This window comes from Dermacentor andersoni, chromosome 3 (assembly GCF_023375885.2).
Source record: "Dermacentor andersoni chromosome 3, qqDerAnde1_hic_scaffold, whole genome shotgun sequence".
In the NCBI taxonomy this organism is placed as follows: Eukaryota; Metazoa; Arthropoda; class Arachnida; order Ixodida; family Ixodidae; genus Dermacentor; species Dermacentor andersoni.
This window is the reverse complement of record NC_092816.1, coordinates 206,116,678-206,131,385: the sequence shown is the minus strand read 5'-3', so window position 1 is coordinate 206,131,385 and position 14,708 is coordinate 206,116,678. Positions and strand designations below refer to the sequence as shown.

General features: G+C 48.9%; 1 protein-coding gene across 5 annotated transcripts in view; it reads left to right on the top strand.

Moving 5' to 3' along the window:
- Nucleotides 1-14,708, top strand: part of LOC126524341 (polyamine-transporting ATPase 13A3-like) — a 358,071-nt gene that overhangs the window by 263,049 nt on the left and 80,314 nt on the right. For all 5 annotated transcript variants that reach the window (XM_072287406.1, XM_072287408.1, XM_055067260.2 and 2 more), the window contains 2 exons: nucleotides 27-144; nucleotides 7,445-7,569. In XM_072287406.1, the coding sequence (XP_072143507.1) occupies nucleotides 27-144; nucleotides 7,445-7,569 (243 nt within the window). The remainder of the gene's footprint in view (nucleotides 1-26; nucleotides 145-7,444; nucleotides 7,570-14,708) is intronic.

Below are 14,708 nucleotides of genomic sequence, written 5' to 3'. Positions count from 1 at the left end.
GCCTCATATTTTGCATCACGTTCCAGTACCGGCGGAATACTTTGAAGTGCTTCGCGGCTACACGCTGGAGGGGTTCCGAGTCGTTGCTGTGGCCTACAGGCGCCTGCAGAAGATGACGTGGCACCACGTTCAAAGAGTAGACAGGTAACTTACACATCTTGTTTAAATTCACGATGTAAGTTATTGCTGACTCACCGCACTACACATGTATTGTGGCATCTGTACCATTCTGTCACCCTGACAGCCGCCGATAAGGCGTTGTATCGCACGAGCGCCACTTATAAGAGTGAGCGCAATTCGTTTTGACGCCGCCAAAACAGCGCATTCGAGGCATGCCGCAGGCAGTTTGAGCCAGCCTAACGAGCATTAAGGAGGCCCACCAGCTACGCTGTCTTAACCTCAGCTACACTATAGGCTCGATCACCTATATGGTCCACGGTATGTAACAAATAACATCGTTGTCGTCTTTTACTTATTCCCAAACCTGTTGAAAAACGCTAGTTTTTACAGACATACGAGGCGTACATATCCAACTTCGCGCTGCCATACAACGCTCATAAGGCTTGAACCTTGTTATTTCTTAATCTTATTTGTTATTATTGTTACTTTTATAACTCCTAATATCATTATTATTGTTGCTGTTGCGGTTGTTGTCTGCAAGACGTTGAGAAATCTCTCATCATGATGATCATTGACCGTGTAATGCCCAACATATTATGTATGCTCTGTTGTTTCGGTACCTCAAGATTCTGATTTAAGCACAGGAGACTTGAGGCCTGGCGTATAGTAGCACTTCTGATATGCTATCGTCGTCATTACAAGTAGTTAAAATCCATCGAATCGGACAATCTCGGCGCATTAAACAACGATTTCAGTCGGAAGCCCTGCCTTTACATGTGAAAACTGACTACGGGAGACATTCAGTACACCCCCCTCGTGCCAAAGTCGTGGCAGTGCCGTCGGCGCATCAAAATGGACCATGTCAGCGGAGTCCGCAAAACTGATGTAACGTGTGCAAACGATGCCGTGAAGTCGACGAAGACGAGAACTGCGAGGCTGCTGAGAAGCGTGTGAACTGCTCCGGCAACTACGAAGCAACATCAGACTATTCCCGATGAATAAGAAATGAACATTCTTCGAAAAACGACTCACAACCATACTACGCTCAGAGAATCCTCAACAGCTGTGCGCTGTCATAGGTGCATTTGACTACACACCAAAGGGCTCCTAAAACGTCCCGGCGCGATTACCTGTCCCTTCCAGAACAGCCTTCTTTCCCACCGCGTGTGCCGTCCTCCATCGCGCAAAAACAGAAACCTACTTCAATTGACCCACATACAAGGACACCACGAAGTAGTCATTTTTCTCAAGCGGCCACTTCGGGCGTGAAATGGCATTCGCTGCCCTTCAGACACGCGCACACCTCCCCACTCTGCACTGAGCCTTTCACCAAGGTTGATAACAAAGAAGCTTACGAACCTAGTGGCGCTTTTAGCCAGTAAGAGACTGAAACTAACGACAAAGACACGACTCGGAGCACTTTGAAAAGTCAGTCGAAGTCTACACACGGGGTTCTTTCTCAGGTACAAACGCCCTCTGCTAAGTCCTCTGAACAAGTGCTTACCGTACTGGAGACGCTCTTTGCAGCTCTTCTTTAACAGCTTACGAAGCTCGGACCTTCTGCGTGTTAGTGCGCCCGTGAATGAGTGCCAGTCACCAGTTTATCCTTTCGGTGCATATCGCCGGCCGGTTGGTCTTTAAGGACCTTCCGTTGAAGCAGTGCTCGCTTGACAAGATCAGCAAAACCTTCATTTAGGGACGTTGCGGGACCTTTCCGCAACGTCGATTTGGGCCCTGCCCAAGAGGAATCCGGCAGGATCATGCCTATCATCATCATCATCATCATCATCATCATCATCATCATCATCATCATCATCATCATCATCATCATCATCATCATCATCATCAGACATTGTTATCTCCCCTGCACGACGAAGTCCTCTCCCGGCGTTCTCCAATTACCCCTGTGTTGCGCTAGCTGATTCCAATTTGCGCCTGCAAATTTCCTAATTTTATCACCCCATCTAGTTCTCAACCGTCCTCAACTGCGCTTCTTTACATTTGGCTCCTATTCTTTAAATCTAATGATCCAACGGTTTTCTATCCTAAGGATTACGTAGCCTGCCCATCTCAATCTGTTTCTCTTAATGTCAACCTCAATATCGGCTATTCCGTTCTCGCTTTGATCCACACAGCTCTCTTCCTGTCTCTTTAAGATACATCAAACATTCTTCCTTCCATCGCCTTTTGTGAGGTCTTTAACTCGTCTTCGAGCTTCTTTATTAACCTCCAAGTTTCTGCACCATATATTAGCACCGGTAGAATACAATGATTGTGCACTTTTCTTTTCAACGACAGTGGTAAGCTTCCCGTCAGGATTTGGTAATGTATGCCGTATGCACAACTTTCTTTTATTCTTCTGTGAATTTCTTTCTCCTGATTAGGGTATCCTGTGAGTAATTGACCTCAATAAACGTACTCCTACAAAGACTAGAGGCTGACTAGCGATCATTTGTTATCTATTCAACATTACCTGTGTCTTCTGCACAGCAATTTTCAATGTAACCCTTACGTTTTATCCGTTAAGGGGCTCGATCATTTGTTCCAATTCATTCCCAATGTTGCTGAATAACACAGTATCATCTTCGAACTGAAGGTTATTTAGATATTAGCCGCTGATTCTCACTCCTAAGCCTTCACACTCTCATACCTTAAATACATCTAAGCATGCAATGAATATCTTCGTAGAAATTGTCTCCTTCCCTGACCCCTTTCATGATGTGTAATATTCCGCTTTCCTTGTGGAGAACCAAGGTACCTATGGAATTTAGTGGATATTTCCTGAGATATGGTTACGGATGCAGAACGGGTGTAGAATAGGACATAGTTTTATAGTCGAGTTCACTGTATGGATCCGCGAAACTCATGATGCCATTTTAGGCGTAGATTTTCAAAGTGAATTCAGGGCCAGAGTTGAATGTGGTACAGAAGAAATTCTATTATGTGCCATGCTGCCGATCGATATTTCTTGCCAATCGCTTTTCTTACGCCTAGCGGCCTCTATGAATTTAAAGGCATACCATTTGGTTTATGTAATGCCCCATAAACCTTAGAGCGATTTACGGGCTCCATTCTCCGCGGTCTCGAATGGGAGATTTGCATTTAGCATTTAGATGATGTGATTATTTTCAACCTTCTACGAGCACAACCAGCGGGCCGGCATTGTTTTAGACTGCATCCGAGAGCCTGACCTCAGTTACAATCCTAAGAAGTGCCATTTCGGTGAGCGTCAAACCCTTGTGCTGGGATATCGTGTCGACAAAGACGGTATGTGGCCAGAGCCCCCAAAGTTTTGTGCTTTTCGCAACCTTAAGCAGCCGAAGACAGTGAAAGAACTCAAGAGTTTCCTTAGGCTATGTTCTTACGTTCTCAGGTTTATTAAAGACATTTTCCAGCTTGCTTGTCCACTGAGTGACCTGCTTCGCAAGGACACTCCCTACATATGGTCCGCTCAGTGCGAGACGGCTTTCCAGCAGCTGAAGTTTTACTCATCTGTGGGCAACTTCTGCGCCATTTGTATCCGGAGACGTTCACGCAACTGCATGCTGTTACAAATCGTGTGGGTGTTGGTGCTATGCTCGCCCGGTTTCACGACGGACGCCAACACGTCGTTGCGTACGCAATTCGTACTCCGACGAAAGCAGAGAGCAAGTATGCGGTCAGGGAACTGGAATGTCTTGTTGTTTTTGCCATGCACATGTTCAGACCACATTTGTACGGTCACTATTTCAAGACTCTTACTGACGATCGTTCTCTCCACGGGCTCGTTAGACTGGGTGAACCAACTGGCCGGCTTGCTTGGTGGGCCTTGCAACTTCAAGAATACTTTTCCGTTGTTCACAGAGCTGTCGATGCCAAAGAGACACCGACTGCTTATCTCGTGCTCCCTCTCAGAGCAAGGTCACTGAACACGAAGCTTTCTTCAAGAAGATGCAACAGCTAGACCCATCACTCAAGGCGATTGGTGATGCGCTCACAGATCTGAACGGGCTACGTCATTTGTGATTCGTGACGGTGTGCTCTACCACAAGAATTATTTTAACAACGGTGCTCCAGTGCTCCTAGTAATGGCAAGATACATGCGCCTTGCGGTACTTCGGGCCATGTACGACGACCTTACATCCGGGCACCCTAGATTTGGTCGAACGCTCGACCACCTCCGACAACATTTCTGTTGGCCTCCATAGTAGAAGGCAGCCAAGCAGTACGTCACCAGCTATGATATCTGCAAACGCCACTACCAACTGACTATGGCTCCTGCGGAAACTCTGCAGCCAGTTAGACCGCCGACATCACCTTTTGCGAAAGTAGGCATAAATTTACTCGGTACCTTCTCCAAATTTTCCACTAGCTGCCGCACGATAATCATACGCGTGGATTATTGAACAAGTTATACATAAACAATGGTTCTTGTCTCAACTACAGCATCCGATGTTTCATAAATTCTGCTGAATTCAATTACCCTCCGTCACATAGCTCCTCTTGTGGTGATAAGTGATCGTAGCCGGCAGCTCACCGCTGACGTTACTAGGCCTTCGTGGAATTCAATAGCGACATTCCACGCCTTACCACCCGTAAACCAATGGTGTAACCGAGCGCACCAATCGTACCATCGTCTACAAGCTTTCAATTGATGTCACAGCGGATCATAATAACTGAGATGCCGTGTTACCTTTCATCACGTATGCCTTCAATCATGACGTCATAGGATACGTGCCTTTCTCTGTCCTCTACTCTCGTCATCCTCAAACTTTTCTCGACTCTATACTTTCTTTGTCTCATAACGAAGATGCTTCTGTAGTGCCAAAGAATCAAGTCGATTCACCTGGCTCAGAACTCTATCGTCGAACGCTCATGTTGAAGCTCAATTACGATACAGATTTGCCTGTCAGATTCGCCACAGGTGACTTTGTGTGGCTGTGGACACCGGTTCGGCACAGGGCACTTTTCTAAAAGCTTCTTCCCAGGTATTCGGGTCCATTCATCTTTCTCAAATGGCTGAGTTACGTGACCTACGTCATCGCTAAACTGACAGCTGATAGCCGCCGTTCACGCAAGACACAAGTTGTTCGCGTCTCACGACTGAAAGAATACCATCAACGTACACTCTGACTCACTCGGTGAGCTTTGTCTGTCCCGGAAGAAAATGTAACGCCGCCCCAGAGGAGTGTAGAAGACGAGGAAGAAGCTGCGCGAGGTTTTGGCGGTCGGCTGTTTCAGACCCTCCCATGACTTTTCTATGCTTTTCATCATTCGCATTCCAATCTACCTTCGTAACAACATTCGCGTATGCCTCCCGTGACACACAAAGCCTCCGTAACTGCTGGTACTTCTACTGCATTATAATCTATGAAAGCCATATAGAGAGCTGGATTGAACTCCACAGATTTCGAAATTACCTGATTGATAACATGAATGTGTTCCACTGAAGAATATACCTTCCTGCATTTCTCTTGGTTTGAAATCAAGTGTAGCCCTCATTCGACGTCATCATTCGTGCCGTCTTTTCTTTCCCTACTTATTTGATCCATGCGTAGAGTCGCAGGCTAGAGCACACTAGCACAGGCCCACCTCTCTTCCTCTCCTTCAGTAAGATCACTCTAGCTCTTGATACACTGTGAAGAGTTCTCAGTCGGCCACAATTCAGCAAACCATTTACTAAATTATAATTTATTGAACTAGTAATAATTTTAACTAAAATACCGTTTTGTGGGTTTTTGTAAAATTACCCTTCAAGTTCAGAAATAAAGCGACACAAGTTGTTCTAATTTTCCTTAATGTGGAATTTAGTTTGGGCATTACAGGAGTAAATAATCTACAAAATAAATTATGCAGTAATCAGCAAGGGTAAGAAACACTCATGAAAGGGAAAACTGACAACCGCCTTAAAAAGTATAGATGAATAGAGAGGAAAGCGAGAGAGGTTAACCGGAGAATGGCAGGCTTTTCGACCCGATATGGGCGAAAGCTTTGATGTGATATATGAAAGGGGCAACAATTATTGTGAAACGGTGATCGGCACACAATATTGTAGTGCAGCACAGGTCAGTATAACCAAGTGGAATACGTGCGATCTTTGTGCGTATGAGGTCGTGTTGAAGTGAATGCGAGTTTTGCGTACGGAATTGTTTTGTTTGTTGTCCTAACTTAGTGCCTCTCCAAACGTTTTTCTTTTCTGTATTGTCCATGGCTGTTATGCGTGCATGTGAACGCGTTTCAGGTGCCCTGTTTTATGGCGAAACTAGCCACCAACATGCCAAGAGCGGACCACTGGCTGCTATAGTTAACAGTATAATAGCGCGAAGGAAAGTCGAGGACCAAAAATGACAGGATGGCAAGCCCTTTGGTATTTGACTAACCGAGTTATTCTGATTCCATAAGACAACAAATAGCTCGAACCCACACTTTTCCTGCTATGCCTTCCCCTGCTCCTACCACAATCGCAGCGTACGGTTTCTGCCCTAGCCCAACACTGCCAAGCGAGTGAAAGAGAAAAACACTATTTAATGGACGCTCGAGATGTTTGCGCGGCCATACTCCTAGCATACTACTCCAGAGCAAAAGTACAAGATGAGCTTTGCGTGACTACGACAGTTTTTTCTTAGCTACAATCCCCTATCCTTGGCTGCGCCTTCTGCTTATCCTAATGTCATGCCATACACAGAATGCACAATCACCCCACCCAAGTGCACATTTACAAGGTGTTTAGCCACGCACTTCGAAAATATTACACGTTGTCGCATCGAATATATTGGAGCGGGCAACAGGGACACACTGTCCTGCCTGCTTTTGCACTGAAGCACTGAAAAGCTCAAAATAGTGTTTTAAACAGAACAGCACGTATATTGACAGGCACAAGGAGGGAGACAAAACACGGACAAGCGCCTACTTGCAACTGAAGTTTATTGCTTGGAAGGAGGAATATATAACAGCTCCAAACGCTAAGAAAACAAAAAAAGACATTCATAGGTTGACAGTCAATCCTACACGCCGCACTGAATAAAGGAGATAACTGTAATCATCATATCCCCCTCCCCGCTAAAAATTCCAGTTCTTTGGACGAAATCGATGAGGAGGGGCTACTGACGCATGCGTCTTTTGACCAGGCGATATCCGCTGCTTCAATAATTCCACGCGTTAGTTGGTTGCTATGTTTACTTAAATCCTGTGTTCGATTGAAGTCAGGGTGGCAAGCTTTGCTGTCGCAGTCTGTACAGTGGATGCCAAGATGCCCTTCTACATTATTATAAACATTATTGTGCTCCTTGAGGGCAATCCAAAATCATGGCAGCTGCGTCAGTGTCTGTTTTTTTTTTATTTTCAGGTTGCAGGTGGAGAATGACTTAACTTTCCTCGGTTTTCTCATCATGCAAAACATGTTGAAGCCGGAAGCAACACCCGTGATCGGCACACTTCACGGTGCTCGGATCAGGTGCCTGATGGTGACAGGTAATATTCACTACTCAACCAGAGATCCGCCTTTTATTCTCCTGGTGGGAAATATTGTCTTGACAAAACATTTTCCACTTCACAGATTAAGACATATGAACATAGTAATAATACTCGGCAACTTTACCACCCTATAGTTTACCATAAATATCTATTTCACTGACCTACAATTTCAGCGACGAGGTGCCTGCACAAATTTTTTAAAGGAATGGTTCAGCTCCTAATAGACTATAAATGTTTACATTAGGGCATCTATGCTGTTTTCGTTTCGTTTGCTCCTAATATACTTGGGTCCAAGCTAAGATAACTTGGGTTTTACGTGCACTAACAGAAAGCTGCTTTCTGCTAAACAAGGATCTTAAGCATTCTCGTCAGCATAAAGCCGAAAATAGTGATTGCACAGCAATGCGTCGGTTGTGAACACTACGCGCAGTGCACAAACTCGGAGTAAGTATTGCTGAATTGAGTGCTTCCTTCCAACAGCCGATGATGCTTTTCGGTGCATGTGCCGTTTCCGAATTCATGTATTTTTTTCGCGGGCAGGCGAGAAACTGAAAATGTAAAACGTTTTCTTCCGTGAAACGATGAGTTGTTCACTACTGCAACTACGCGTTCTCACTTGCCTCGCCGATGCTGGACTGTAGCTCAACTTGTAGAAGTGGCGCCTCGCCGACCGGCAGCTAGTCATCCTTGGCCACCTTGTTTCCACAGATTGTGGGCCCCGAGATCCAACCAAACACCAAACCGTCGCCTAATTACCACGAACGAAGACCGCAAAGGAACACCGCAGTTTAATCAGACTGTGCTCCTACTTTCGTCGTTTCATCCGCAAGTTCGCCACCATAATAGTGCCTTTGACGCAGCTTCTCGCGGGTATCCACTACCTTCCACCCTGGCTGCCAGTTTGCGATGCCGCATTAACAATGCTGGGTCGCTTTCTGACGTCACCCCCGATCCTCCGACTTTTGGGCTCCGGCGCTCCGACAGAAATGCACACGGATGCCAGCGGCGTCGGCATTGGCGCTGTTCTTGTTTAACGATAGATTGGCTTCGATTAATACGCCGTTGCCTTTGGCAGCCACGCACTCACGAAAGCGGGAACCAACTACGCCGTTACGGAAAAAGAATGCTTGGCTATCATTCGGGCCATAACTAAATTCCGTACTACGGCCACCCATTCGATGTCATAACTGACCAACACGCTATCTGCTGGCTGCCGTCCCTGAAACATCCTTCAGGTTGCCTTGCGCGATGGGTTTGTTGCTGGATTCACACTTAACAACGGAATACTGGTAAGCGCAACTCTAAGAAGGGACAGAAGAAAGACCTTCTGTCATTACTTCTACGGCTACCACACGTGATAATTGACCACCGTGCTCCCTGCTGATCCTTTGTAGCGCTTGTCCCGTGCTTCTGTGTCTATCTATTGTCCCGTCTTAGAATTGCGTGTACCATTATTCCGTTGTTAAGATTGTTTCTATGCTAGCTTTTCTGTCACATCCATCCGCACCTTCTCCTGGCCGTGCATTACGTCGCCAAGCATACCACTTCGCTGTTCGTGACGGCCTCCTGTACCGGCGCAACTACTTCTCGGACGGCCACAAATGCTGACTCGTGGTCTCTCGGCATCAACGTTCAGGCATAAGTGCAGCATTACTACGCGATGCCCCGCAATGCGCGCATGCAGGAGTACTAAAAATATACGCGCAATGCTATTCCTCGCCCCTCAGCTGCTCTACTGCAAGCATTGCCTTGCCCGGGACGCGCCTTGAGTGCGTCGGAGTTGATCTCTACGGGCCCCTTCCGAGCACTTCACTCGCCAACCGCTGGGTCATTGTGGCGATATACCATCTTACGCGCTACGCGGAAACTTCGCCTCTGCCCAACGCATCTGCGCGTGGTTTTGCCTGGTTCCTTCTGAGTAACATAATAATTCGCCATGGAGCCCCCATACAATTGCTGAGTGACAGAGGCCGTACTTTTCTTTCTGACGTTATAGGAGCCCTCCCCAAGGAACGTCACGTAATTCACCGTACCACTACTGCGTACAACCCGTAAACTAATGAGATGACTGGGCGCTTTAACTGCACTCTTGGGTACATGTTAGCCATCTACGTCGCATCTGACCAAACGAATTGGGACCGCGTCCCACCCTTCGTGGCGTGTGCTTATGATACCGCCACACACACCAACACGGGATTATTCCCCGTTCTTTGCTCTTTACGGACGCGAGCCTTCCTGAACAGTGGATACCATCCTTCCATATCGCCCAGGCACAACGGAGGCTACTAGTCCGTGCGAAGCTGCTGCACACGCGGAGGAGTGCCGAAAGCTCGCCGACACGTTTACTTTCGTAGTCAGCAGCGACAGGAGCATCGTCAGCATGTCCCTGCATCTCTGGCACCATATATGCCTTTGACGCACTAGTGTGGATTTGCGTTCTTGCTGCCAGCCTGAACTTTCATCCAAACTCGTTTCCGAATATCAGGTTTCTTACCGTGTGGTCAGCCAAACGTCTCCTCTGAACTGTGAGCACGCCTTGAGCCACTTTCGGATAAGTGCCGCCGAGGCCGCGAAATAGAGCACATTCAGCAGCTAAAGCCTGACTTCGATCTGCCTGTGCTTCCTGCCCGTAGCTCACGAGAACGACTCCTCCTCTCCGGGAAGATAATTCTGCTAGATAAGAAAGCGCAGCAGGCACTGCTTCGAGGAAGACGGCGACGACGAGTTTGGTCGAAGCCATGTGCGAGAATTACCTGAGCTCTGTTGCCTCTCTCTACAAGCTCTACAAGCTGTGTGGCTCTCTGACAGCTTCTTTAACTATTGTAGAACAACTCTCGACAATAACCGCTTTTACTACCTCGATTGCAGCTCTATTAAGAGATAACTTGCCGACACTAACGCAAAAAGCCATGTCCTGCGGCGAAAATTCTTCCATTTAATCGAAAGTCATTATAAAATAGGAATCTCTCAAATACATTTTTTTCTCTGCTTAATATTGTTACGTAGGAAGACACCGACGAAGAGCTATATACAAGTATACTTACACGGCAATACGCCGCACATGGCCAAGAGGCAACAGCCCGCGCTAGCCTCTAATCGTCGTCGTCGTCGTCTTCACCCTGCTCGCCTCTTTGTGATTGCAAATACTGTTCCGTAGCAATACACCCGGCGGCAAAAGTGCCGTCCCGGAGCGATTAAACGCCGGACTCGGAAGCAGTGTAGTAGGCCTTGAGCCTACTGACGTGCACAACATCACTAGATGCGCGAATAGAGGACGACGTTGAACGCACAGGAGCATTTCGTACGCCACAGGCGTCACTTGGCGCAGCACGTGGTAGGGCCCTGTGTATCGCGAAAGGAGTTTCTCTGAATGTCCGACGTGGCGAGAGGGCGGCCACAGGAGCACGAGCGCACCAGGCGAAAGCTGCACGTCACGGTGGCGGGCGTTGTACTGACGCTGCTGAGTGGTTTGCGAGGCCCTCAGTCGAGCACGGGCAAGCTGGCGTGCATGGTCCGCGAGTGCGATGGCGTCGCGCGCATACTCGCTTGTTGAGATCGCTGCAGGAGGAAGTGCCGTGTCTAGGGGCAAGGTCAGTACGCGACCGTACAATAGATAAAATGGAGAAAATCCGGCGGTGCCGTGCCGGCAAGAATTGTACGCAAATGTGACGTAAGGAAGGGCAATGTCCCAGTTCTGGTAGCCCTTGGAAACGTACTTAGACAGAATATCGGTAAGAGTACGGTTTAACTGCTCTGTCAGGACATTGGTTTGAGGATGGTATGAGGTAGTCAGCTTGTGTTGAATGGAGCAGGAACGCACAATGTCGGCGATAACTTTCGAGAGGAAGTTACGATCACGGTCAGTAAGCAGCTGTCGCGGGGCGCCATGAAGTAAGATAATGTCACACAAGAGAAAGTCCGCGACGTCAGTGGCGCAACTGGTAGGGAGAGCCCGCGTGATAGCGTATCGGGTGGCGTAATCAGTTGCGACGGCTACCCATTTGTTCCCAGAGGATGACGGGGGAAAGGGACCGAAGAGGCCTAATCGAACACAAAAGAACGGTTCCACAGGGACGGTGATCGGCTGGAGATGACCGGCAGGTAGCACCGGAGGGGTTTTTCGACGCTGGCAGGGATCAAAGGCACCAACATAGCGTCGGACGGAGCGAGCGAGACCAGGCCAATAGAAGCGGCGGCGGACGCGGTCGTACGTGCGGGTTACCCCAAGATGTCCTGCAGTGGGTACGTCATGCATATCAAAGAATACAGTCTGTCGTAGAAGTTTTGGCACGACAAGAAGACGATCAAGGCCGTCAGGGAGGAAGTTCCTTCGGTACAGAATGCCGCCCTGGAGGACATATCGGCGAACGGATGCGTCGGTAGGTGTAGAGCGCAGACGCTCGATGAGTACTCGCAGCGATAGGTCTCGGTACTGCTCATCGGCGATGTTAGCGAAGGCAGACACAGAGAAGATGCCGTTATCCGTACTACTGTCGGTGACGTCAGGCTCGTCTACCGGGTAGCGAGACAGGCAGTGAGCGTCCTTGTGTAGTCGGCCAGATTTGTAGGTTACAGAGTACCAATATTCTTGGAGGCGTAAGGCCCAGCGACCAAGTCTTCCTGTTGGATATTTGAGGGAATATAACCAGCAAAGCGCGTGATGGTCTGTGACAACGGAAAAGGGTAGGCCAAATAAGTATGGGCGGAACTTCGCAACCGCCCAAACTAGGGCCAGACACTCACGCTTAGTGATGGAATAGTTGCGCTGCGCGGGCGACAGGAGCCTGCTGGCGTAAGCGATAACACGGTCGTGGCCATGCTGGCGTTGTGCCAGTACTGCGCCGATTCCGTGACCGCTGGCATCGGTACGGACTTCGGTAGGCGCAGAAGGATCGAAATGGGCCAGAACGGGAGGCAGTGTGAGAAGGTCGATTAGAAGCGAGAATGCAGAGGCCTCGTTATCGCCCCACTGTAAAGGGGGGTCTTTTTTCAAAAGCTCGGTTAGTGGTCGTGCTATGGCCGCGAAATTTTTCACGAAACGGTGAAAGTACGAGCAAAGGCCGATGAAGCTGCGCACATCCTTGACACACTTTGGAACAGGGAAGTGCCTAACAGCATGGATCTTGCCTGGGTTCGGTTGCACTCCGTTCATGTCAACGAGATGTCCAAGGACGGTAATCTGGCGATGGCCGAATTGGCATTTGGATGCGTTGAGTTGAAAACCGGCTCGACGAAAAACGTCCAGGACTGCTGATAGGCGCTCGAGATGCGTAGCAAACGTTGGGGAGAATACTATAACGTCGTCCAAGTAGCACAGGCACGTGGAGCATTTGAAATCATGAAGAAGGGAGTCCATCATGCGTTCAGTAGTGGCAGGAGCGTTACATAGACCGAACAGCATCACTTTGAATTGATAAAAACCGTCGTGTGTTAAAAAGGCAGTCTTCTCGCGGTGGAGATCGTCCACGGCGATCGGCAGTAGCCGGAGCGAAGGTCAATAGAGGAGAAATAGCGAGCACCGTGGAGGCAGTCAAGGGCGTCATCAATCCGGGGTAGGGGATACACGTCGTTTTTGGTAACTCTGTTAAGGTGCCGATAATCCACGCAAAAGCGCCATGATCCATCCTTCTTTTTTACCAGTACAACAGGTGACGCCCATGGACTACATGACGGTTCAATAATGTTCTTGGCAAGCATCTTGCGAACTTCGGCGTGAATAAGTTGACGTTCAGCCGGCGGTACTCGATACGGGCGGCGATGAATAGGAGGGGCATCGCCGGTATTATTGCGATGTTTAAGAGCTGTAGTTTGGGCCAAAGGACGATCGTTAAAGTAAAAAATATCATGGTAGGAAAAGAAAACGCGATAGAGGTCACGAGCGTGCTCGGACGGCATGTCGGGCGCAATCATTTCCTGTAAGTCGGCGATGGTACAAGTTGCCGACTACGATGGTAGAGGAGGATCGGCTGAATTGTCGCCTTCTGGAATAGATGCTACTGAGTGATCCTCGGATGGGGAAAGCTTGGCCAGAGACATCCCGCGTTGCAGCACTTGTGTCGTCAAGCCAAAATTGACCATTGGCAAACAGACGCAATTCGCAGTAATAGATAAAACTGTATGAGATACTGTGATCCCTTGTGTAAGGAGGACGTCTTGCATACGAGCCGCGATGTAGTGACCGTCGGTTACTGGTTGGGGTGACACGAAGTCAACGTAAGTCAGTGCCGAAGGTGGCAAGCGAACGAAGTCGACGGAACTGAGGCGAGCAGGGTGTGGTTCAGCGGGATCCATATTAGGCAGGTCAAGGCGGGGAGTACTGGCGGAATAATCTATGAGAGCAGAATGTGCGGAGACGAAGTTTAAGCCGAGGATGATGTCGTGGGGACAGTGGGCGATGACTGTGAATAGCACCATAGTGGAGCGATCAGTGAAGGAAACGCGGGCGGCACACACGCCAATGACAGGGGCTGTTCCGCCATCGGCGACACGGACAACAGGCGTCGTGGCGGGCATGATTATTTTCCTCAGCCGATTACGAAGGTCAGCGCTCATTACCGACAAATGTGCCCCAGTGTCTATGAGAGCAGATACAGAAACACCGTCGACTTGCATGTCAAGAAGGTTCAGATGAGTGGGCAAAATCAGTAGAAGATTTGACGGTGTAGGGAGCAATGCAGCGTCACCTTGAGGCGCTGCATCGTCTAGTCTTCCGGCTGGGAGCGGTGTGCGAAGGGAGTCGGCGAATAGGAGCGACAGGGCTGGGGAGAGCGAGATTGTCGTTGTTGGGGCGAAGGCGAACGATAATAGGAGCGGTTCGGTGCAGGAGAATCAGCGCTCGCGTTATCGGAGCGTGCGGCATAGGGACGAGAAGGGCCACCGGGGGGGGGCGAGAGTAGGCGGTATAGGTAGACCGGGTCGGGGAACTTTACCGACTGCGACAGTGCCGAGAAATGTGCGCGATTCGATGGCAGTGAAAACAAATGGGCTTGTCGTCTGCAGCGTGCCATTAAGATGGGTTGCGGAAACGTGGTGGGTAAGAAGATGCGGGATGTGGTGGAATCGAGGAAGCCGGGTGGGTATCAGGGCGATGGGCCGAGCAGATGGTACCAAGACCCATGTTTGCGGACAGCTGCCTG